At 33.3% G+C, this 25,955-nt stretch overlaps 3 protein-coding genes across 7 annotated transcripts; all 3 read left to right on the top strand.

Moving 5' to 3' along the window:
- Nucleotides 1–534: 534 nt before the first annotated feature.
- Nucleotides 535–9,057, top strand: LOC100796391 (ARM REPEAT PROTEIN INTERACTING WITH ABF2). Of its 3 annotated transcripts, XM_006605982.4 has the most exons (20): nt 535–859; nt 1,002–1,159; nt 2,839–3,011; nt 3,092–3,212; nt 3,285–3,359; nt 3,469–3,563; nt 3,741–3,816; nt 4,241–4,348; nt 4,507–4,635; nt 4,763–4,831; nt 5,021–5,080; nt 5,226–5,349; nt 5,464–5,603; nt 5,823–5,886; nt 6,016–6,095; nt 7,523–7,587; nt 7,690–7,807; nt 7,913–8,037; nt 8,588–8,680; nt 8,762–9,057. In XM_006605982.4, coding segments are annotated over exons 1-20 (2,124 nt in total). In that variant the 5' UTR covers nt 535–609; the 3' UTR covers nt 8,763–9,057. The 3 variants fall into 3 exon arrangements, with proteins under 3 accessions (XP_006606045.1, XP_006606046.1, XP_003556032.1); XM_006605983.4 differs by having other exon boundaries at nt 2,902–3,011; nt 8,588–9,057; XM_003555984.5 differs by having other exon boundaries at nt 537–859; nt 8,588–9,057.
- Nucleotides 9,058–14,335: 5,278 nt separating this feature from the next.
- On the top strand, nt 14,336–15,636 carry LOC100795872 (2-hydroxyisoflavanone dehydratase-like protein). Its single transcript, NM_001317683.2, has one exon. It carries the CDS (start codon nt 14,436–14,438, stop codon nt 15,405–15,407), a length of 972 nt encoding a protein of 323 aa, NP_001304612.2. The 5' UTR covers nt 14,336–14,435; the 3' UTR covers nt 15,408–15,636.
- A 5,914-nt stretch (nt 15,637–21,550) lies between these two features.
- LOC100795339 (RAN GTPase-activating protein 2) lies at nt 21,551–24,388 on the top strand. Of its 3 annotated transcripts, none has more exons than XM_006605980.4 (2): nt 21,551–21,700; nt 22,583–24,388. In XM_006605980.4, exon 2 carries the CDS (start codon nt 22,594–22,596, stop codon nt 24,190–24,192), a length of 1,599 nt encoding a protein of 532 aa, XP_006606043.1. In that variant the 5' UTR covers nt 21,551–21,700; nt 22,583–22,593; the 3' UTR covers nt 24,193–24,388. The 3 variants fall into 3 exon arrangements, with proteins under 3 accessions (XP_006606043.1, XP_003556030.1, XP_006606044.1); XM_003555982.5 differs by having other exon boundaries at nt 21,555–21,700; nt 22,574–24,388; XM_006605981.4 differs by lacking the exon at nt 21,551–21,700 and adding an exon at nt 21,707–22,019 and having other exon boundaries at nt 22,574–24,388.
- The last annotated feature ends 1,567 nt before the right edge of the window (nt 24,389–25,955 follow it).

The following is a 25,955-nucleotide window of genomic DNA, read 5'->3' as shown; positions in this document are numbered from 1 at the left end:
TATATATATATATATATATATATAGACGTACGTAGGCGTGTTTTAAATAGACTTTTGTAATAAGTAGTTTTTAATATTAGGTAATTCATTTTTATATAGGAGACTTAGTTATGAATATAATGATACTTGAATGTTATTTGTTTATTTTCTTATTCTTTTATAAAATATTTTATTGTTCTTTTATAGGCTTAACCGGAAAGGTAATAATATTTTTCCTTATTATTTTAAATAAATATTTGAAATTTTAAATATTTTTCATTATAGAGATAATTTCGATTTTCTTTTTAAAACAAAATATTCAAGTATGATTATTTTCCTTAAAAAAAAATGTCTACTAGCAATATTTTGCTACTAAAAAAATAAAGAAGGCAGTGTGCAGTTTTGGCCTTCGCCCCCAATCCAGACCTCTTCCCTCAAAGTGAGTGTGCGTGTCTCTTTTTTCTTTTATTTTTTATTTTTTTGGTAGTTCGCATTTTTGGCGAAATTCCGAAAGCACCCCTTCCAGATGTCATCCATTCAAATCTCCAATTCCACTTCTTACCCCCCTCTTTCTCGTCACTGTCTGTTAACTTGAGCAAACACTCTGTTCCTTCCTTCTCTCGTTCGTTCATGGAACTTCAGAGGCGCCAAGATCAGAGCCTCTCCCAGCGGAAGGGCCAGAAACGGAAGCTCGACGAGGAGCAGCACCACGAGGACCGCCAGATCTTGCCGGCGCCGCCCACCGCCGACGAGCGCGCCGCACTCCTATCCGACGTCGCCGAACAGGTGAGCATCCTCGAGTCGACTTTCACGTGGAACGAAGCGGACAGATCCGCGGCCAAGCGCGCCACTCACGCGCTCGCCGATCTCGCGAAGAATGGTAAATCGATGCCTCCTCCGATATCGCCGCGTGTCGCTGCGTTCGTTTGGATTGCGGTTTCGGTGTGGTGTTTTCTTCTTCTTTGTTTCCGCGTGTCACTTGCATGTGCGTGTCGTTTATGAAGTGGTGGTTGTGTTTGCAGAGGATGTGGTGAACGTGATTGTTGAAGGAGGCGCGATTCCGGCGTTGGTGAAGCATCTTCAAGCGCCGCCTCTCAGTGACCTTGTCCAGCATCCGTTGCCGTTTGAGCACGAGGTTGAGAAAGGGAGCGCTTTCGCACTAGGACTTCTTGCCGTCAAGGTAGCTTGATTTTTCTCTAACTGTTATTTTGGATTTTATTTCATATTTAACTGTTTATAACTCGTAGCTTGTTTTATTTTGAAACTTTATAGTTTTGTTAGATGTTCCTTAGTGCTCTGCAAGTTCTGAAGTATAAGTGAGATTATGGTTATAGTTTGAGTCTTAGTAGTTGTAAACTTGTAATGTTCAGTTCGCTTATTGAGTGTTGATTACTTATTTATGCATTTTAAATTTAAATTTAATTCCATTTTTTTTTGTTAAATGGCGCGAGTGATTTAGTAATAGTAAAGGGAGGTTTCGAATTCGGCTATGTGGAATTTTCGGCGTAATATCATCTTGAAGAATGGAAATGCTGGTGGTTTTATACAATCATCCAGTATCAGCTTCTGTTCTGTTTTGCAAGTACTGTTTCTTTGAGCTATCCCATTCCAAAGATGGGGTTCAATTAAAACTAGGGGAGGAGAAAAAACGAAGGATGTAAGGCGAAAGGTTTTAGAATTGATTGAAAATATATATTGTTATTTGTAATAATACATATGGTTTGTCCTCGTGCACCAATTCCATAAACCATATTAAATCAAGCACCTTTTAGTTGCTGAATTATTTATTTACAAGAGTTTATTAGTTCGTATGAATGCAATTTGTTTGTCTCAAAACTGGATGTGGCATGTAATCTCTCTTAAGTTTACCCTTTTATGTTGTTCTGATGGTAGTCGGCTGTGGTGGTTGCTAGGAAACATTTATTGATAAGAGTTCGACTGAATGCAATCTGCTTGTCTCAAACCTGGATGAGGCACGTAGTCTCTCTTAAGTTTACCCTTTTTCTTTTGTTTTGACGGTAGCCAGGAGTGGTGGAACTTCACTGAAGAATTTGAGAGGGCAAAAAATATGGGGTCTAGGTGGAAAAAATATAATGGGGCAATTCATGAAAAAGATGACACTTACCTTATACAAAATTTATAAGCTGTGGGATTTGCTAATTTTACAATATTCCTTATATGATTCAAATACTTTGGATGTTTTAGAAAAAAGTTTTTGATGAGAACTTGTTTAAAATTTTTTAAATGATCACAAATTGAATCAAATCTCAATATATCTGAAGAAGGGTAGAAGTAATGAACGAAATGTCCTTAAGCAGTCTACTTGGTGCAAAAAGCCATTTGGTTTAACAGATGAACAATTGATGGAGGGTGAATTCTTTTGAATTCTTAATTAAAACAAATGGTCCTCATAGATTTAAAAAATAAATAAATTTGGGGTGGGAGTGGGGGTTGGGGGTAGGGATGGGAGGAGCTGTCTTTTATGGTCCTAATGAAGATCCACCACTGGAAGCCAGTCTGCTTATTAGGTCCCTAATTTTTGTTTGGAACTGTGGGGAGTGTGTGAGATACTATTGATTTTGATTTCTAAATGGCAATTTATGTATCCTGTTGTGTCAATTACTAGATTAATTTAGTCTTGTTTGTGGGATGTGAATAGTAGCATTGCTCATCTCCTTTGTAACCATGGGGAATCCCAACATGTGCAATGTTTGTCTAGAGTTTGTACTTTTAGATTGCCACATAACTTTTAGATTTAGTTGTACTCTTCTTCCTTTTTTTTTTCTTAACAAATTTCTTTTTCTGTTAAAATAACATATAATTGCTAAACTACTATTTTATTTTAAATGCTTTCTACAGCCTGAACATCAGCAGCTGATTGTTGACAGTAGTGCTTTAACTCATCTTGTTGATCTTTTGAAGAGGCACAGGAATGGCTTAACTTCTCGTGCTATTAATAGTCTCATTCGTAGGGCAGCAGATGCTATTACTAATCTTGCTCATGAGAACAGCAACATTAAAACCCGTGTCAGGTTTTGCTTCTTGAATGTATGCCATGTATTTAAATTTAGTTTGGATTTTGTTCTCAATATTAACTGGACTTGATCTATAGGATGGAAGGTGGAATTCCACCACTTGCTCATTTGCTTGATTTTGCTGATGCAAAGGTGCAAAGAGCAGCTGCTGGTGCTCTGCGAACCCTGGCTTTTAAAAATGATGAAAATAAAAATCAGGTAAGTGGTCATTGCTGAAAGTTGGGGTTTGAATATGTTTCAAGTAAGTCACACAACATAATGATTTTCCAGATAGTCGAATGCAATGCTCTTCCAACTTTGATTCTAATGCTACGTTCTGAAGATGCTGCTGTTCATTATGAAGCGGTATGGGTAGTGAAACTTTAGTTAACAATGCTAGATTTTTCAATAATATTGAGCTCTTTCTTTCCACATCTTTTATATGGCACATGCAATGAATTGGATTTTATATCAGGTTGGTGTGATTGGAAATTTAGTCCACTCTTCACCTAATATAAAGAAAGAAGTTCTTCTCGCTGGAGCTTTACAACCAGTTATTGGATTACTTAGGTATATTCTCAGTTCTAGACCCTGATAAACTGCAAGGCCCCTTCCCTCCCCACCCTGAATTTGTTTTGTTATTATAATTATAATATGCCCATTTTTGGTTCTAGCAATAATATTCAATCAGATATATTCCGTGGAAGGTATCTTTCAAATAATGTATTATAATGTTTCATTTAACAGTTCCTGCTGCTCTGAAAGCCAGAGAGAAGCAGCCTTGTTACTTGGACAATTTGCAGCAACTGATTCAGACTGCAAGGTAATCATAAGCTTCAGGATGGAAAGGACAACAACAAAACTTTAATTGGGAGCTATTGTTTAATAACTCCAGTTTTCAAGTTCGAACTGCTTCATTTTATTATATTTTGTTTTTGATTTGGACTGAAGGGGGAAAGAAAGATAGGAGGGGTGATAGGGAAGAGACCCTTACTCCACTTTTATGCTTGTTTACCTGCATAATGAAGAGGGGTGGAAAGGAAACAGTCCATGACTGAGCTTTCTTTGGGGGCAATTGTTTCATAACCATTTCCAAGTTTGATTGTTCTGTATTATTTATTTCTTGTTAAGTCAAGATTTCGATGGTCAGAGTACTGGAAGTATAATTGCTACTCTTGTGATGATGTATCATATATTATATTCTGTGTCCCTTAGTTTTTACTTTTTGTTACTCTTGGTCTTTTTAGGTTCACATTGTACAGAGAGGTGCTGTCCGACCTTTGATAGAGATGCTTCAGTCTCCTGATGTACAACTCAGGGAAATGTCTGCTTTTGCATTGGGAAGATTGGCCCAGGTTTCTTTCTTTTTTTTTCATGTTTATAATTCACTTGCATTCGTTGGGAATTTAAAGTTGCCATTATATCCTTGGAAATAACTTTGTATTTTCTCTCTCTGTATAATAGTTTTTGGATCTGTAACACATTCAATGCATTTCCATCTTTGCATTTTCAGGACCCACATAACCAGGCTGGTATTGCACACAATGGTGGCTTAGTGCCGTTGCTCAAGCTTCTTGACTCAAAAAATGGGTCTTTGCAACATAATGCTGCTTTTGCTCTTTATGGCCTTGCAGATAATGAGGTATGATATAACTGAGAATTCAAATGAAATGAAGATATTCTGTCTTAATTGCTTTTAAAATTTGTTACTTTGAGACTTAATTAACTATTCTCTGTTTTTGGGCTATTTATTTTATTTTGTCCCTTAGGATAATGTGTCCGATTTCATTAGGGTAGGTGGAGTTCAAAGACTGCAGGATGGAGAATTTATTGTTCAAGTAAGTTTTTTCTTTAATAGCCACTTTAGCTTTGATTTCAGGGTTTCTGCTTTTACCCTTGGATGCCTATATTAAAGAAAATTAAAATACTTAATGATTGCATCTGAACATTTGTAATTTTTAAGAACAGGAGGAAAATAGTTCATCTTTGACCTATATTGATCTTTATGGAATTGGTTTTTATTGCAGGCAACTAAAGATTGTGTAGCCAAAACGTTGAAAAGATTAGAGGAGAAGATTCATGGTCGTGTAAGATGTCATATTCATATTACTTTCTGCATTTTGTTGTAAATATCATGGAAAATGATGGGTGTTCTACTGGGTACCCTGTTGTTTTTTTAGTTTTTGGAGTTTTGTGTTCAAATTTATAATCTGATATTTTTCTTTTCTGTAGGTGCTGAACCATTTGTTATATCTCATGCGAGCTTCAGAAAAGGGCTGTCAAAGACAAGTTGCTTTGGCTCTTGCACATCTTTGCTCTTCAGATGATCAGAGAATAATTTTTATCGATCACTATGGTATGGATCTTCTTGCTAAAATGTTTGTCATGGGTTTTGTTCATGTTTTTTTTTTGTTTTATAAATTCCTTTATGTGCTTGTTCTATTCTGAAGCTGAGCAATTCTCCATGCAGGTCTTGAGTTGCTTATTGGGCTTCTTGGCTCATCTAGCTCTAAGCAGCAACTTGATGGTGCTGTAGCTTTAAGCAAGTTAGCCAATAAAGCCTTGACCTTGTCTCCTGTGGATGCTGCTCCTCCTTCTCCAACACCACAGGTTATAAATAAATGGTCCATTTAAATAATGAGCATCTAATGATCTAAGAATCAGCAGTCATTATGATTTATGATCAATGCTTGCTGTTTTACATTCTTGCCACTTACAAAAGAATCCTGATGCTGAGCTCCCTCTTCACTCTGCCTTGGCTAAATAATTCTCAAATTAGGATTTTCTAAAAGCTGTTATATTTATAACTGCAGACTATTCTTCTTGCAGGTCTATTTAGGAGAGCAGTATGTAAACAATGCTACATTGTCTGACGTTACATTTTTGGTTGAAGGTTGATGCCTTTTGTCCACATTGTTTCATTCGTTAAACTGTTGGTTGAAAACTACCTTCCCTGAAATGTGGCGTTGTAACTTAAGTTGGCAGGTGAAGTTAATTGGGTGATCTTTGTTCTTCATTGCAGGCAAACGATTTTATGCTCATCGAATTTGTCTTCTTGCATCATCAGATGCATTTCGTGCAATGTTTGATGGTGGTTACACGGTGAGTTTATATTTAGCTTCACCAATGAATCATCTTTCTCCTTCCTCCCCACCCCTAAAGCCCCTCCAATGAATACACATGCCACAAAAAGCAATTTTTTTTAATTCCATTATATAATAGTGTTTTACCGTAATGTTGTGTGTCAATGTAGACCACACCTCATGCTATTTATAATATGAAAAAAGATCAGTATTGATTACAAGATCAATCAATTACTGATTAATAAGAAATAGAATATTCTAATAATAAATACAATGTCAAGAACAATATCAAGACATAATCTCACTCTCCTTCAAGTTGGAGCATATATGTCATATGAACCAAGCTTGTTACAAATAGGTAAACCCAACATAAACGAAAATAAAGATGATTCCAATTGTGTGGTTGCGCCAAAAAACCTTGGTTGCAGCCAACGAAGGCCTCTAGTGGCAATGGGTATTGTTCACCCGTGAATAAAGCACGCTCTGAGGTGGTTCCAGTGTGACTCTTGTCGGAGATGCATCATGCATTGTGTCCGTGAACTTCTCTCGTGGAAAAGGGCCCTACGTGGGGTTGATGTGACAGTGTGTTGAATTGGCTGCAACGTGATTGGCGTGGCATTCTTGAAAGGTCTCTGATGCAGACTGATAAGAGGGTGGCACATTGGTTGCCAAACAAGCCCAATAGTGAGGGTGCACATATGTGTCTGTGTGAGGGACATTGGTGAACGTCGTTGCAGAAGCGGATTCTGAAGGAGGGTCAATTGAGGCCATGAAACACATCGAAACAGGGCCAAACAAAGTGAAATAGAGTAGATGGAGGAAGAGGAGGATGACAGCATGGTCGCCAAATGTCCGGCGAGTTTGTATGTGATGTCGCCAGCTGGAAAAGAGTGGTGGCACATATGTACTGTATGGCGCTTAGAAGAAAGGAGAAAGGGCCGTCAAAAGAAGGACAACGAGCAGAAAGGTCCACTGGGGACAGTAGGTCCTTGGTGGAGAATGACTTTCATTATTCCTCTATCAAGAATAATCTGGCTCTGATACCATATAACAGTCTTTTACTATAATGTTGTGTGTCAATGTAGACCACACCTCATGCTATTTATAATATGAAAAAGGAATCAATATTGATTACAAGATCAATCAATTACTGATTAATAAGAGAGGGAATATTCCAATAATAAATACAATATCAAAAACAATATCAAGACATAATCTCACACATTACATTATTAGAAAAAAAAAAGTATGTTGGTCATAAAAATAACTCCTTTATTGACTCCACTTGGTTTCATGAGGTATATTATTTATCACCTATGATTTTGGCTGTTGATTTGAATGGTGAATTTAAATATAGTACATAACTATCAAAACTTGTGTTTTAAATTGAAGCAGAAAGTGATAGTTAATGTCAGTGGCCTAAAAATGTGTTTTATTGCATGGCAGGAGAAGGAGGCAAGGGACATAGAGATTCCAAATATTAGATGGGAGGTTTTTGAGTTGATGATGAGGTCTAGTAAATTCTGCAATCATGTATTTTATTATAGTTGTTCAGTGAATGCTTCTAATAATTTCTGGACAACTTATATCTTGTTTATTTGATCTTTATCCAGATTTGTATATTGTGGATCAGTTGATGTCACTCTGGATATTGCTCTAGATCTTCTCCGAGCAGCCAATCAATATCTTTTGGAAGGACTTAAGAGACTCTGTGAGTACACAATTGCACAGGTGAGCTAGGAAAATTGGTTTTATATATGTATATATGGATGTATCCCTGTACTAAATATTAGACTTGAAAGTGGGTTCCTCATTACCCCTTGTTTTTTGTCACAGGATATATCGCCAGAGAATGTGTCAAGTATGTATGAACTTTCAGAAGCCTTCAATGCAATATCATTGAGGCATGCATGCATCCTTTTTATCTTGGAGCAATTTGATAAATTGAGTTCAAGGCCAGGGTATTTATCTGAATCCCTCAATACTGTGTTTAATTCTTGTGGGTGTTTTTTTACCTCTACAATGTCTTAATAGCCGAGTATAATGAACTTGGTCATTGGGTTTAGCAGTTCATTGCATGTTGTTTGGTGAAGTATATTGTTGACTTAATTTCTTAAAATAAATTTGGATCTTGAGACTTGATTAATGATTACTTTCACTGGTGTAAGTAAAAAAAATATGCAACCTATTGTATCCGAATATGAATAAGGACTTAGTTTTTTGGGTATCATAAATTTATCATGCATACTGATTTGTGGTAGACGAGGTTTTCTATAGCTGGGCATTTGCTGTTTATTTTCTTTTTTGCAAAGTTGTTATCTTAGTTCTTGCTTTTGACAAAAATGATGCCATCCTTTGGTTTGAAATAAACTGGATAGTTCAGTTTTAGGAGGTTGCTTCAGTGCAGTTTCTGGAGGTTGCCATCTTACTTAAAATATGGATATGATGATAGAAATTCACACTTATCTGTGCATTGTTTGTGTCTAATTCTTCAGCTTATATTTTTTGCAGGCACTCTCTTCTGATTCAGCGCATAATACCAGAGATCCGCAATTACTTTGTTAAAGCTCTTACAAAGGCCAACTCTCATGACAACCAACTGTAGTATGCACCCATTTTATTCTTGACCTCTAACCGATTGTGTTGTACAGAATGTAGTAGATGTTATTCCTTTTGTTGTACCAGGTAGCAGTCTCCTGTATGGTATACAGCTTGGGTAAAAGAAATATCTAACGCCGGAGTCATGCTTCTTCTTCTTTTTAAATGAGGTGTAAGCCCCTTTGTGTCTGTAACGTCATTATCATAGATATAGCAAATATGACCTTCAGGAACATTGTTTTTTTCTCATGCAATGTGACGGTTATATGACTTAACAGTTCTTCTCTCAGATAGCTACGTTCAGGGAATTACCATTGTTGACTTTATGATTATATGTGTAAATATTGTTTCCCGTGTATATATGAACAAGAAGTTTTCTGCAAGGAAATTGTGCCGCTGGGGTTACTTCTGCCAGACCATTAAATTCTGTCACCTGACATGGAATGTGTTGTAAATTATTGTTGCAAATACTTCATTCAAATATTCAAAGTCGAAGGCATGCTGCTGATGCGGCCCAAAATTGTTCTTGATTTATGATTGAGAAGAAATGATTGATTGATGGCAGAAACTGCAAATGTCACACACACAACACGCACAGTTAGCTTGGCCTAATTATCGTAAGTACTCAGTGATTAAGCTGCAAACTGCAATTCTGCAAACCCTAACTAACTGAACAAGCATGTGCATAATATCTACGCCCGACAAAGGCTAACAGAGATGTTTAGTGGTTGCATAATCCAAGCATGAAGAGTCCTCTCACCTCTGATGCCTTTCACGGGGGAAGGTGGAGCATATGTATTTACAAAAAAGGCTAAGTTGTGAAGGATGTATTGAACTTAGGATCAATGCATTTTAATCCATATGCAATCCATGAAGAGTCCTTCGATTTAATCGAATCACTCTAAAAGAACAAAAATAAACCTTTGGATAGTTAGGAAACTATACTAAACTAAAAAGTAAATACATAAAGATCATAGACAAACAATGCATTTCAATCCATAGTAAAATATTGGTATTAAATGTATTTTTTTAATGTACACCATTGGATAGAAAAAATAAGTGAGTGAAAAGGGGAGACTTCAATAAATATTTCATACTTACAACAATCAAATATTTTTTTTATTTCGTTTATTAGTTATAATTCTTCTCTTATCTAGAAAGAGAAGAGAGAGAAACGTGGAAAGAAAGATGAGATTTTTTTCAATTAAATGATAAATTATAGTAATATACTTAAATTAAATTTTAAAGAAATAAATAATTAAAAAAATTATTTAGCAGCACACTGATTAAGATAGATATTAACATTTCTCTTTTGTAAAATATATATATAAAAATTTGGTCTGAGTATATTTTTCATCCTTGTAATTTATTATTTATTTTGTTTTTATTCATGCAAAAAAAGAATAATTTCGTTTTAGTCCTTGTAAAATATATATTTTGTTTATTTTTTCTCCTTAAAATGTTTTAGATAACATTTTATTCATGGTTCAAAATATTTTTTCACTGTTTAAAGTGCTTTAAGGATAAAAGAAAAAAACACATTTTTTCAAGAACTAAAATAATTTTTTTTACAAATGATGAAAAAAAACGATAAATTAACAAGACAAGAAATATATTTATGTCTAAAAATTAACAAAAAAAAAACTGAACCTAAAAATTAACATAAAAAAATAAAACTGAACCAATTGGCTCTCTTGATGGATGCCAACAAATTATTGACTTATATGAAAATTGAGTTGTCTCAATCCGATTTTTTTTTAACGCTTTGACTCATTGGATCAGGCCGAACAACTTATTTTGACAGTTATAATTTATTTTGTTAATTTTTGTTATTGAGTGATCTTCATTGTTTCATTCTTAATTAGAATGTTTCTTGAATCATGATATATGCCAAATCTCATGGGCCAAAGCACCTCAACTTCCATCTATATGTGCTGTGCACAGACAATGAATGATAGTTTCCTGTCCACACATTAAAATATAGCATAAGGAAGAGGTTGAGGTCACACAAAGAAGGAAGGCTTTGTTTGATTCAAATAATATATCTGCCACATACCTTCTTAGCAACATCCACTAAAGAAAGACTTCGAAGATCATTGCCCATGCTCATTGAATATCCGCAACCATGGCTCTGTTTATGCTTGTGGAAAAACTGGAAAGTTGGCATATTTAATTCCTTAATTTGTATTACTATCCAAAAAAGACAAATACTATTGTATTAGGCAACTTTTTTTTTTCTTTCTCACTCTCAAGATAAACAAAACATTAAAATGTACTTTTATCATTACTCTCTTTTTACCTAAATTCTTTTTTTTTTATATTCTCTCTTTTTATTTTATTTTTCGAATCAAACCAAGCATTCGCTACTTCATGTTAGCTTAAAAGTATTGCATTACCACTTAGTGTCTTATAATGAAAAGAAATAAAAAGGAAGTAAATTGAAATGAAAGAGTTTTGAATTAAAATATGATATAAAAGCATAGAACTCACATTATTTTACTGTTTTTCTTTTCTTTTCTTTTCCTTTTTTACTTATTTTCTCTACAAACGAATACACCCTCGATTAATAGGCAACTTATGTTGACCAATATATTCTTCTTTCTTTAATTTCTATTTTTATATTGATTATCATTGCCTTCACAGTAGCAAAAGCATATTTATTTTTCAGTAGACAGGTATTAGGAGAAAAACCTTTTTTAAAATAGTTTAATTTCTATATACTATCAGTACTGTATAAATTTTATATTTTTAACTAATTTAAAGTTATAATAAATCTGACTTTTAAGAAGATTATTATTAAATTCAAAAAAAATTATTATATATAATAAATTATATTGGATGATTATACAATATTTTTTACAGTCACTGTATCAACTATTTTCAAATTAATCAATCACTAAAGTAAAGATTGTTTACTAGATATCGAAATTTTTTAAACATGAATTTTGATATCGAAATCTAAATAAAGTATTTAATAGATCGTTTAAATAAAGAGGAAGAAGATAGAAAATAGAGTAATAAGATGTTTGTTTAAAAAGAGAAAAAAAATTAGCATTAGATAGGAGGAGAAGGTTTCTCTCTTTTTCCTTTTTGTTTAATTACTTAAAAATACATATTTTTATAACCAAAAAAAAATAAAAACAAATAACTTTATGTTAAAAATAATTGAGCAAAGAGTTTGATTCTTTAGATTAAAATTATTATTTTTAACTAGTACAAATATTTTTTATAACTTATATTTGACAAAATAATATTTTTTATTTCTATTTTTTTCTAACTATTTCACTTATCCACTGATACCACGAGACATGTTGGTTGAGCTTTTTCCTTTTTGTAAAAAATTATTGTCTTCTCGTTATTATTTTTAACTCTTCTCTCACTTTAACAACTAGGATTCTATATCATATTATCATATAGTAATACTCAAACCAAAGCAGCTGCTGCTGTTGAGTACTTTGTCATTCCTGTCCAAACTTTGAAACTCTGTAAACGCTGGCATAGTGCACCACAAATTTCAAATTTGTTACAAAATGGCAACTTCGACCTACCTCATGTTGTAATGGAAAGCAAGGCTATAGAACGCTGATTCTAACTTTCTAAGTTGTAATATTAGGTATGAAATAAAGTGTTTTTCTTTTTATATAAAAGAATCAAAATGAAATAAAGTATCAAGTATAGGAATTGGACTTTTAGTTTAATCACAAAGGAATGTTTTCTCTATTTCATCAAATCTATACTATCGACAACCTTTTGCTTTAAAGTTTTGATCATACTATGCTATCATAACAAGCTTCCTAAGAGATTTAAGAGGGTTTACTCCTAATTATTTAGTAATATCGAAAAAAATTAATTTTTAAATTCCATTTATGTCTGTAATATCAATTTATTTTTATTCTATTAATATACATTTAAATTTGTAGTTCAAAAATATTTTATAATTTATAAAAAATCTAATGTATATTTTAATATATATATATATATATATATATATATATATATATATATATATATATATTCAATTTTGTAATAATTACATTGTATTTAATAATAAATCCTAATATATATAAATTCATATAAATAGCCACGCATTTTTAAAAACATGTATAACATTTATTAAATTTAATAAATATATTAGTTTAAGAAGCATAATAATTATATACTATAAATAAAATTTACTTCTCAATAACATTTATTATACTCTAGGTGGTGACCGAGTGGTACAAGGCATGATCTCGGATTTGTCAGGTCACAGGTTCAAATCCATACTTATCAATAATTAATTTTAACTGTCAATAAATATTATTTTTATTAAATAATAAATAAGTCATTGTTAAGTATAAAAATTAAGATATAACTTATTACATATATTTAAACCTTTGTATCTTCAAATAGGAGCGATTGACAATTGAATCCAAATTTTTCTTATATTTTATAAACTAATTCCTTTTACAGCTATAAAATAATTCTTTTAAACAATAATAAAAAAATAGTTTTTAATGTATATTATATGTGTGTTAAATCTAATATGCAAAAAATTATCAAGGACAAAAATCAACAAACAAGTTATTATATATTTTAAAATCAGTTTTATCAAATAGTTATTTTAAACATTAAAAGATAGTAAAAAAAACTGTATATTAAAATATATATTACATTCATTAAGTTTGATAAATATATTGTATTTAAAAATGTCACATTTAATATATTATAGGTAGAAATAAGAAGGATGGAAAACAAATATATGAGAAATAAGAAGTGGAGTGTAAAACACGAAAAGACAAAGAGAGAAATAAAAAGTTATAGCTCTCAAAAAAAAAAAAAAAATACTGTAAAACTGCTCAAAAATGAGATGAATAGTAGGAAGTTGCATCTTTGACAATTTGTTGTGACTTTTTTCCGAGTGGTTAAATTATTCGTTTAGCCACAATTTCATGTGTTACATAGATTTAAACCGTAAAAAAAACATACGACAATCAATTTAAATTCAGGATAATTGATTTTCACATGTCGTAATATTTTTTTTTATATTTCTTTTTCTATTTCCCACTTACCTTTTTCTTTTCCATTGCTATTAAACCAAATACCCCTAAAATCCACTTACCTTTCATTCACCCACTTTTTCTATTTCTTGGATCCATGTATCCTATTTTTCCCCTCTTACCAAACTCATCATAAATATATTATATTATTAAATATTATATATGTAGTTAAATTTTTAAGGATATAAAAAATTTAATAAAAATTAAATCTATATTTTTATCATTAAATTTTTAATCTATTAAAACATATATATTGCATTTTTTAAAAATTTAAGGAATAAAGAGTCTGATTTGTTTTTTTAGGACTAGCATATATGTCAGATTTGAACTCAAGGACATTTTGAGTGTATGAAATTCTCGTTTCGAGCTATAAGATGATTTAGGATGTTGACAAATAAAAACTTTAATAAATATGTATTCTCAATGTAAAATTCACATTATTATACATAACAAACTAATAATAAATTTTTTTTATATTGTCAATATACATCTATTATTTATTTATAGATACATTACGTTTAATAAATATCATATTATATTACAAGAAAAATTGATCGTGGAAAAATATTGAATAATATATTCATTAAACATAATAAAATTATTAAATATAAAGATTCTATTCAAGGAGCTTAGATGGATCTTCCAATCATTCTCTTAAAAAGTTAACCCCTCTTCTCCCTGAAGAAAAAAACCAAGTCCTCTGTTCGTGTTCCTCGTTTCACATGGCTTCCCCAAACCCAAAAGAGATCGTTGCAGAGATTCCTACCTATATCAGAGTCTTCAGCGACGGCACCGTGGAAAGGCCAAGAGAAACACCCTTTGTGCCACCCTCAATTGATGACCCTCAAACCGGAGTCTCATCCAAAGACATCGTCATCTCACAAAACCCCTTAGTCTCTGCTCGAATTTACCTTCCAAAACTTACCACAATAAATCAAGTTCCCATCTTGGTCTTCTTTCACGGTGGTGGCTTCTTTTTCGAATCCGCTTTCTCCCAACTCTACCACCACCACTTCAACACCTTCGTTTCCCAAACAAATTGCATAGTAGTCTCCGTGGAGTACAGGCTCGCCCCGGAGCACCCTCTCCCCGCATGTTACCTCGATTGTTGGGAAGCTCTCAAATGGGTCGCATCCCATTCCAGCGAAAATAGCCCCATCAACGCAGAACAGTGGTTAATTAGCCACGGCAATTTCCAAAGAGTTTTCATTGGAGGTGACAGTGCAGGTGGCAACATCGTTCACAACATTGCCATGCGTGCTGGCACTGAGCCTTTACCTTGTGGTGTTAAGTTACTAGGAGCTATTTTCGCCCACCCTTACTTCTGCAGCTCATACCCAATTGGGTCAGAACCTGTTACAGGGCATGAACAGAGTTTACCCTATGTGGTTTGGGATTTTGTTTACCCTTCTGTACCCGGTGGCATTGATAACCCTATGGTCAACCCAGTGGCTCCTGGGGCGCCTAGTTTGGCTGAATTGGGGTGTTCCAAGATTATTGTGTGTGTGGCTAGCGAGGATAAACTAAGGGATAGAGGGGTTTGGTACTATGAAGCTGTGAAGAAGAGTGGGTGGAAAGGGGATCTGGAGTTGTTTGAGGAGAATGGTGAGGATCATGTTTATCATATCTTCCATCCGGAATCTGAGAATGCCACGAAGTTGATCAAACGCTTGGGTTTGTTTCTGAATGAGTAGAATAAATGTCTTTGCTTGATTTCTCCTGTTGTGTTGTGTGAGAATATGAATAACAACAACCATGGAATGGTTCCTCTGTGATCTGAAATTCTGAATATTGTGATTTTGTGTTCCTTGTTCTCTTCCTCTGTTCCAGTTTTTGTTACTGTTTGGGTTTTACTTTCCTATATGATGTAAAATTTACACATGGAATAACGTGGAAAAAGTAGGTGGTGCGGTGATGCGAAGCATTTTGGGTATGTTTTTTTTACACCTACACATCTTACGCTGTCAAAAAAGTAGGAAAACATCGACAATGAATGACTAAAATATGATTACGACTAATTAATGGCTTGGCTCCTTTTATCCCTTGTCAAAAAGTTAGTTCACATGGTGGGCGAGTTAAAAAATTCTCTACATATCTTGTAGCTAGTGAGGTTGGAATGCTGTTGCCCATATTGTGAGTTTGTTTATTTGGGGAAAATTTTTCAGAATGTACAAAAAATAGATGATTTCTCCATTCTCAAATCAAATCTCAACATCGGTGCACCTTTCCTGATCACAACGATATTCATGAAGGATATCATTAGTGTAGTCACAGTATCAGAAAACATGTAAAATTGTTACTATATATATACATTTGACCTTTTGTTTTCTTAGATGATTTTTGAGTTGATCTTCAACTGTGATCCATGACAAGTTTGATCACAATCGTGTCTAGAAGTCCCTCAGCTGTGTGCTGGCTCTCTGGTCTTGAATTGGTTATGTGAAATTACCAAGGCGCAACAAACTGTGGTCACTCTGGGTCTCAACATTAATTTCTTTCTTAACTAGGAAGCTCTTTCATAGGAATGCTGCAATTTCTGCTGTTAGTTAGCAATGGTGAATTAGTTAGGTATGGGATTGTGTAACTGTAGGAGTTACCCATTCTGTTACAACAAATTCTTACTTAATCTGTGTTGTAAATAAAATTACAGTGTAATACTGATACAATTTTTGTATAATGAATTTTCTTGATGACTTGTTGGTCATGGGTTCGAATCCGGAAACAGCCTTTTTGCATATGCAAGAGTAAGGCTGCGTATAACATCCCTTCCCCATACTTTCGCATAGCGAAGAGCCTCTGGGCAATGGGGTACGAAGTTTTTTAATTTTCTTGATGATAAGAGTTTTCTCTTTCTCTGGTGATAGCTTTCCAAGTTTCCTTCTCTCTTTGGGTCAATCCCTAGTTCCATTTTCCAATGGAGGTCTGATTCCAGATTTTCATTTTTTGTGCATCGATCTTTCTGCAATAAGCTTAAGGCCTTGAAGTGAAGAAAACTGAAAATTACAATGGGTAGCTTTTACGGTGAACGTCCTTCAATCAAGAATTTTTTCTCATGTGCAATCCGTTTGACATCCTCCTTGGTTCTTTGTTGCATCATTCTATTTATTTCTGTGATGCAGAACAAGCTAGTACTTATTTAGATTTCACTTGAGAATCTCAAAACCATAATTTATGCAAAAAAAAAAAAAAACTCATGAGAAAACTTCTGTCCAAACCATAATTTTGAACTTTATAGATTCATACACTGTTGATAACAGGTTTTAAATGAGATTAGTTTGTAGATTATAAAGTATAAACTTATTGACAGAAAATATTTTGTCAGTGTCGCTATTTAGAAGTACTTGGTAGTTTAGATTATAGCAGAACAGAGATACGATACAATGCATATGCTTGCCAACTTAATTTCTATGCATGTGTTGTCTCTCGACTCTCATTGGATCTATAAAAGAATGCGGTTTTAAAGATCCTTTTATCATAGATGGCAAAATAAAGAAGAAAGCAACAAGTAGATGCAGTGCAACTACAAATATCTAAAGGCGATGTTTGCTTATAATTTCATTTTGCTTATGAACTTTATATCCATAATCAACTATCAAAACAATTTATTTTTAACAATTAATTTAAACAAACACTAATCCGTAGCCTGTAGGTCTATTTCTTAATGTAATGAAATGCCAAAGGTTGGGTCACGCCATGTGAAGTAAAGATGTGAAGCCGCCTGCACTTTGGGGACTTTGATGGAGTAGGAAATACATAGGAATGCATCTAAATTAACTTACCCTCAACTTTCCCGTTGGATACGGTTAAGAAAAGTATCTAATTACTGCACTTAGGTATATGATGTTTACTTATATAATTAGACAAATGTTAATGCAGATGCAGTTCATAAACTTTGTTTACGCTGTTAATACTTTAATGACAGTTAGCAAGATCCTTATTATTCATACTTTTTTTAACAAGTCAACCCAATTCAAAAGGTCAGCTAATTCAATTCTATAAGACCCTCCTTATTCGGGGGGAAAGTATGGGTTAGGTAGTGTGGCACCACGAGGAAGGAATCACCCAAGTTTGGTCCTTGACCATATGTGAAGTTATCATCAGCTGCTCCAATTTGACTCGTATTCATGTCATCATCTGCATTATTAAATTCCCACAGGCTCGCCCCAGAGAACCCTCTTCCCGCAGCATATGAAGATAGCTGGGAAGCTCTCAAATGGGTAACTTCCCATTCCAACAACAACACCATCACCAACGCTGAATAGTGGTTGATAAAGCACGGTGATTTCAACAGGTTTTACATCGGGGGTGACACTGCAGGCGCCAATATTGCACACAATGCAGTTCTTCGCGCGGGTGTTGAGAGTGAGAGTGTGAGTTTACTTGGGGGTATGGAAATAACGGGTGCGGTTCTTGCTTTTCCGTTGTTCTGGAGTTCAGAACCGGTCGAGGGGTTTGAAGAGAGTTCAGCCATGCAAGTTTGGAAATTTGTGTACCCTGATGGGCCAGGTGGCATTGATCAATCCTTTGGCTTCTGGGGCGCCTAGCTTGGCCTCTCTTGGGTGCCACAAGGTGTTGATTTTTGTGGCGGGGAAGGATGATCTTAGGGACAGAGGGATTTGGTACTGTGATGCTGTTAAGGAGAGTGGGTGGGAAGGGGGTGGAACTGCTTCTAGTGGAGGGAGAGGAACATTGCTTTCAGATCTACCATCCTCAAACTGAGAATTCTAAGGGTGTGATCAGTCGCATAGCTGCTTTCCTTGTTTGAACACCAACTTCCTTCCTTTTTAATAATGTTCGTGAGGAATTTTGGTGGAAAAACATTTGCTAGTGGGAATAAATGGGAGAAGGGGTGTTATGTTATGTTATGCCCAATTTTACTTTTCCCTTTCTTTTTAATGAATGGGACTAATTTCTGGATCAAATGTTTCGAAAGTATTGACATATGCTTTTTATATATTTATCATATCCATTCTAACTCATTTTCAAAGGTCTTTTTACCACTGAGTGAAATTTGTCTTAATCTCGTTAAACTAGAGTATGACTTAGATAAATTGTAACTAACAAAATTAATGCAATTTATATTTGAATTAAAGTTTAAAAAGTATTTTTGTGAATTTTAATGTACAATAACGAATTTTAATATACTAAATGATGAAGAAAAAAATCATTTTTTTAAAGTGGGAGTACTTTTGATTTTTTTCAACTTTTATCAAACATCCACTCAAACTACAATTTGCACAAGAAAAAAAAAACATTTTTTATACAATTTTTGGAGTTTCAGATTCAATTCCTGGGTTGGGCCTGATGGCCCGTTTTCTATAATCTCTTGTACTGATCCTCCGGTTGGTTTCTATAGTTCAATAAGCAGTTACTTTATGTACTTCCAATTACTCTTTTAAGCTTTCAGAACATCTAATCCGGTATATAAAATTACATTTCAGAAAGATTTTTTTGAAATATAATTTTATATTCCAGATTAGGTGCAGGAAACAATCAGGAAGATGCAAGAAGTAATTACCAGTAGTTGTGTAGTTATTTATGTAGTGAGTTGGTCTTGGTTTCATTTTCGTTTAACAGGAAAAAAATAGTACAAAATTATAATAAGAAAACACATGATTTATCAAATAAAGTCAGGAGTCAATGAAACGTTGAGAACGGATACTGGATAAGAGTAGGATGAGAACAGACATGGGCTACCGTGCTGTTTTTTTTTTTTTTTTTTTTTGTCTACATATGCACAGAAATCAATCATAGTTATAGAAACAAAATTATTTGAATAATGTAAAAACCAGAAATTGATAATCCAGGCAAGCTTCAGTAAAAAAATAACAGGATATACGGGGTCAGTCTGGTTTGTTTAACCTAACCCATTTTGGTTTGAGCATAAATAAATCAGATTAGGCTAACTCACTGGTTAAATTAAGAGGAGTATTAGTAATACTCTCACTGGTTAAATTAAGAGGAGTATTAGTAATACTTTCTTTTAAGCAGTAAAAAAAACACTTTCTTTAATATTATTATTTTTATTGACTGAAATATATTGAAAATTAATAATTTTAGTAAGTCTCACTTTAAAATTAAGAAAAAAAATACGTAAAATGTGAAATTTATTAAAATTTGTGATTTTTAATAAATTTGAACCAATAGTAGAGAGTGTTAAAAAGAAAGTGAGATTTGCTATTATCCTCATGAATGAATCATGTTTTTGTTTTGTTTACATCTAACCTGCTTAACTCGTAGGCTAATGAATTGGTCTGTGTTTAATAGTAAAAACGTATAATTTTTTGAAATATTGTAAGAAAATTAAAAGAATACATAAAGATAGGAATAGTTATCTTTTGAAATTCAATTATTTATAAAAATATATCAATTAGTAGAACTCTTAATAAATAAAATAAATGTTATATATGAATCGCTTATATATATATATATAGTTATTTTTTAAATATATATATTTTAAATTAGAGAGCAATTTTTAATTAATTAAATGTTATAAAAATTTATATAATATATCATATTAATAAGTTTTAATAAACAAGAACTGAGTCTAATAAAAAAGAATAATATCTAAAAATGTAATTAATTAAAGTTCACATTTTTGTGAAAAGAGACATTCACATTTAAAATTCTGTTTTAGTGACGAGTTGATATGAGTTTAAAGTCTAAAATAATATTTTTGCAACAAAATGACAAAGCCTTAAACAAAATGGGGGCTTGTTATGGCTAGAATGAGGGTGAGCTTTGAGGCAACAATAAAATTGCACCTTGGTGAGGTCATGAACTTGGATATGGAAGTAAACTTTTTCTAACAAAATGACTTCCAAAGAAAATATATAAGATAATAATAATTATGGTGATAAAAGTGATGACGATAGATATCATATTGGTGATCTCATAAAAAAATATTTTATAATTGAATTTTGATTTTAATTATTTATTATTTTTAATTTTAATCTAATGATTATTATTAGTTATTTTTACCTTTTCACATAAATAATTATTCTCCCAAGAATCATTCTTAATTTCTGTTTTTTTCTTACTCTCTATCTATCTATTTGCCTGTTTATCTAACTATAAAAAATAAACCAGATCATATGTGTGCATATTTAAAGGTATTGCAAACGAATATGACACCCCTACTCTTTTATCTAACCTTCAACTGCCACGAGTGTTCATCGCAAAAACTCTTTTCTTGCATCTCTCTCTTCCCCACTCATCCTCCTCATGTCCTTAATGGTAGAGCTGTTGAGTTGCACACCAATGGCGAAGTGGAAAAGCATTCGCAACGGGGAGACGCCCTAGGGGTTTAGGAAAAAGCTCAAAAGATCCAACTCATAATTTTAAACATACTCAACGTGTTAGGAATTAAACAAAGAAAATTTAAAGTGAAAGGACCAAATAATAAATATAAAAACTTAAACAAACTAGTCCAAATGACCTATTAAAAACCAAGAGATTGAGTATAAGTTAATAATGTACTGAAATTAAGATCAAGTGTTCAGATGTTATCAACTTTGATTCTTAAAAAAAATATTTTTTAATCAGACTTTATTTAATTTTAAATTAAATTTCAAATTAATTAATATCTTTTTTTTATCCGATGAACCGGAGATAAGATAAAAAAAAAAAATGACCTGCTATAATCGGTTGTTGAAGGTGATTTACCATAAATCACTGAGTAGACTGTTAATCCACGCTGTATAAAAAAAATGAAAAAGCTTTAAAAAAAAAGGGGGCCTTTAGGGTTGTGACTATAATGACCACCAATGGCATGCGGCATGCGGCATGCGACTTTCAAAAACAACACTTTTGTTGTTGTGCTATCAAATTTGATCCTTTTCGTTGGCATCATTAACGTTTTCCCTCCTCACTCTCTCTCCTCCTCTAAAATCACTATACGGTTGTACCATTCAAATTAAAGATTGTTCGAACTGCAGAGTAAACTGCAGTATAGAGCTAATAATCCTCAGATCAACGAAAAAAAGAGGTGCCCTTTTCCCTTTTCTCATTTGTAGGGTTTTTGTTTCTCACTTTGCAGTTTGTCAAACTTGTCTCTCTTTATTTCCGTTTGACCTGTTCCCAGTTTCTTCCGCTTTATCCAAAGGTTTTTAAATTCGTGTTTAAAGTTTGTATCGTTGCGTAGTGTTAGATCTGTTGCATTTCGAGCTTAAAGCTAAGATTTTTATTTGGATGGGTTTGATTTGTGGGTGAACCAAACTAAATTGATTGTGGGTTATTTATTACTGTCTACGGTTTTGTGAGTGTTCTCTTCTCTTCCGTGGAAACAACGTCGTACGTACATTATGGTATGTTTTGCCACGTTTCCTTTATAAACTCCCTAACCCTTTTCATTTTTCATCATGCTTTCAAGTTTTGATTAGTTTCATTAACATGATATGATTGAAATGGAAAGAAAACATGTCCTACTTTATTATTGCAATCAATGTTGCGTATATATGATATTTGTTATAGCAATTATTTCTTGGAGGGGATTTCTTTTGCTTCTGCTCCTAATCTCCTATTAACTAACCTGTTTTGCAAAACATATTTTTTTTATCCATTCAAAACTCATATTTGTGTTATCCTGAACAGTCAGAGTGTGGGACCTTCAATAATGATGACATTAACTGGTGACTTAACTAGTATATCTCTTCACTTGCATTTTCAGTTTGACATCTTCAGTGTGTAAGGGCTTGAAAAATGTTTTACTCTGTCTCTGAAAATGGCTGATACCATATTGAAGATATGCATCCATGAATGACTTTGCCTTACAATTGTTTTCTCTAACAAGTCTGCATGAACTATTTTTTACTCTTGTTATGTATCCCAACATATTCCATTTATATAATTGCACTTGCAGTTCTTGTAGGTTTCATTGTCATGGAGCTGAATTCACAGAAGAGACCATTTTCAATCAAATTATGGCCTCCTAGTCAGAACACTAGGCAGACCCTTGTGGAGAGGATGACCAACAATCTGACTACTAAATCTCTTTTCACACAGAAGTATGGAACTTTGGACAAGGAAGAGGCTGAAGAGAATGCAAAGAGGATTGAGGATGTGGCTTTTGCTACTGCGAATCTACACTATGAGAAAGAGCCAGATGGTGATGGAGGTTCTGCAGTCCAGCTTTATGCCAAAGAATGTAGTAAGCTCCTCCTAGATGTTCTTAAAAGAGGACCTAGTAAAAAGGATGATGAAGTGGTGACATCTGTTAATACCACTTCATCTCTTGAATATGTTTTTGATATATCTAAAGGGCAAAGGGCCTTCATTGAAGCAGATGAGACAGAGCAACTTTTAAGTCCGTTAAAGGAGCCAGGAAATTCTTACACCAAAATATGCTTTAGCAACAGGAGCTTTGGGTTAGGAGCAGCGCAAATTGCTGAGCCCATTCTAACTTCCATCAAGGACCAGTTGAAAGAAGTAGATCTATCAGATTTTATTGCTGGAAGATCAGAAGCAGAAGCTCTTGATGTCATGAAGATATTCTCAACTGCCCTAGAAGGAAGTGTCTTGAGGTCTTTAAACCTCTCTGACAATGCATTGGGTGAAAAAGGTGTTAGAGCATTTGGAGCACTTTTGAAATCGCAGAAATGCTTGGAGGAGCTTTATCTGATGAACGATGGAATCTCAAAGGAAGCTGCTCTAGCAGTTTGTGAGTTGATTCCTTTCACAGAGAAACTCAAAGTTCTTCATTTTCATAATAATATGACTGGAGATGAAGGGGCACTAGCTATAGCCGAGGTTGTAAAGCGTTCTCCTTTGTTGGAGGATTTTCGCTGTTCCTCCACAAGGATAGGCTCTGAAGGTGGAGTTGCCTTGTCTGATGCTTTAGGGAATTGTGCCCATCTGAAGAAGCTTGATTTGCGAGACAACATGTTAGGTGTGGAGGGTGGGGTTTCTCTGAGTAAAGCTCTTACCAAGCAAGCAGAGCTAAGAGAGGTATACCTAAGCTACCTGAACTTGGAAGACGATGGTGCAATTGCTATTGTTGATGCTCTTACGGAAGCAGCTCCTCACCTTGAAGTTTTGGAGATGAGCGGAAATGATATTACAGCTGATGCTGCTCCTGCAATAGCAGCCTGCCTAGCAGCAAAGCAGTTTCTCACTAAGTTGAACCTCTCTGAGAATGAACTCAAGGATGAAGGGGCCAACCTGATAACTAAGGCCATTGAAGGCCATGTCCAATTAAAGGAAATTGATCTAAGTGCCAACCAAATAAGCAGGGCTGGGGCTCAACAACTGGCTGTGACTGTGGTGCAAAAGGCTGATTTCAAACTTCTGAACATTAATGGGAACTTCATTTCTGATGAAGGCATTGATGAGTTGAAGGATATATTTAAAAAATCTCCAGACATGCTCGGTCCATTAGACGAAAATGACCCTGATGGAATAGACAATGATGAAGAATCTGATGAAGAAGGTGGTGCAGATGAACTCGAATCCAAAATGAAGAACCTTGTAGTTGATGATTGACTGAAGCAGTTGCAGTCTTCTTTCATGTTCTGCTGCGCAAGTAACTCTCGTGACAGTAGAGGGTTTTTAGACCATTTTATTCGTAGTAGTTTATGTAACTATTAAGACGCATCAATTTGACAGCAGTCAATTATTGAGGGGACATAAAATGTCTGCAATATTTATCGAAATGTTGTTTTCGATGTTTCCTTTCAAAGTTCCATTTCACTTGGCTAGATTATATTATTTTCAATTGCATCCCCGCAGTCATTAGCGTAATGACACCTTTTGATGAGATATTCTACTAGCTGTCTACGGGAGCTAATGGATCTTCCCCTTTTTGAACATAAGTGATTAATTAATTCACTATCACGTAAATACGGGCTTAAATTTGTCGTCTAATGTTAATGGTTTTCATATTCTTAACGTGAGAACTTATTGAATGTCTAGAAAATACCCACATGCTGATAATGGTCCTTATGGTCTGCTCGAACGATGATTTTTAATTAATAAGCCTTCTCTAATCATCACTACATGTCTCACATCTTGGTTTTCCTTTTCAGTTTGACTGTTTTCTAAATATGGTTGTGAAAGTTTACAAAATTTGGAAGTATAACTTTATATTGCTATTATTAACATTATTATCGTGAGTTGTCATTGGCAACCTTAGGTTGAAAGATGAATAATCAATTGTGGTATTGCTTACTGTTTTAAAAGAAATGCTCTAACGCACATTTTAATATTTTATTATTAGGTGAAATTTCAGGTTACTACCATTAATAGAAAATAGAGTCGAGTTTTTTCAATGAGATGAACCCTACACTTGTAATAAAGAATATTAAGTAGAGTATTAGATGTTTTATAGCATTTCACCTCACTTAAATGTTTTCACTCTTTCGTTATTTAATTTCTATTGATTATTCAACTGAAAAATGTTGTAAAACGATTTTGCTGTCATATTCACCTGGTTTATAACTTCATTTTTTTTTGGAAGAAACACTTGTTTATAACTTAAAGGAACTTAAATACATCTTTTTAAATGTTGAGTTACCTTTTTTTTTTGTGAAACGATTATATACATCTAATATAAAATTTATTTTCTGACAAAAACTTGTCGCTTTAAAAACAAAAACAAAAAAAGAAAGAAAAACTTGTCCCCGTAACCTTTGCAGTTAATGCATGGGATAGAAAAATTAATCATAAGAAATAAAGTAAAATCATGTTAATGAAGAGGAAAAATATGAATGACTAAAAACCAATAGTTTTTGCTGAAGTTGAATATTATTTTTTGAAAAGGATATTTTTAAACCCTATTTAGGAATAATAAAATAATAAAGCACTTTTTTTTCGGGGGATGAATAATTTTTTAAATCAAGGAGTGTTTATCTATAACTTGTAATTATGACAATAAATTATGAGTTTGCAAATATGATGATAAACGAATATATGACAATGCGATTTTTTTAATCAATTAGATGAAATTTTATTAATTTTTGTAATTAAATATTGGATAAACTATAATACCTTCCTCTTAATTTTAAACATTACACACCATTCCTTTAAGAAATGAAATTTGTTACTCTACAATTTATTTCAATCTATATAAATCTCTTAATCATTAGGAACTAACTGTAATCGAGCCTTATAGAAGAAAATTTTCCTTTCTATGCAACTTCTAACATTAGTGGCAGTTATTTTTAAACACTATATTGTTAATTTTAAGAAATTAGACAATGAAATAATGTTTTAATTTCTATGCATCATGAAAATTTGAATCATTTTTT

Source organism: Glycine max, chromosome 20, assembly GCF_000004515.6.
Source record: "Glycine max cultivar Williams 82 chromosome 20, Glycine_max_v4.0, whole genome shotgun sequence".
Classification (NCBI taxonomy): domain Eukaryota; kingdom Viridiplantae; phylum Streptophyta; class Magnoliopsida; order Fabales; family Fabaceae; genus Glycine; species Glycine max.
Note: the sequence above shows the minus strand (reverse complement) of the source record. Positions and strands in the feature narration are given on the sequence as shown.

Coding starts and splice junctions, on each gene's coding strand:
- LOC100796391 (XM_006605982.4), top strand. CDS start 610: ATGGAACTTCAGAGGCGCCAAGATCAGAGCCTCTCCCAGCGGAAGGGC. Junction 4,832..5,020: donor ATGGAGAATTTATTGTTCAA/GTAAGTTTTTTC, acceptor TTTTTATTGCAG/GCAACTAAAGATTGTGTAGC. Junction 7,808..7,912: donor GTGAGTACACAATTGCACAG/GTGAGCTAGGAA, acceptor TTTTTGTCACAG/GATATATCGCCAGAGAATGT.
- LOC100795872 (NM_001317683.2), top strand. CDS start 14,436: ATGGCTTCCCCAAACCCAAAAGAGATCGTTGCAGAGATTCCTACCTAT.
- LOC100795339 (XM_006605980.4), top strand. CDS start 22,594: ATGGAGCTGAATTCACAGAAGAGACCATTTTCAATCAAATTATGGCCT.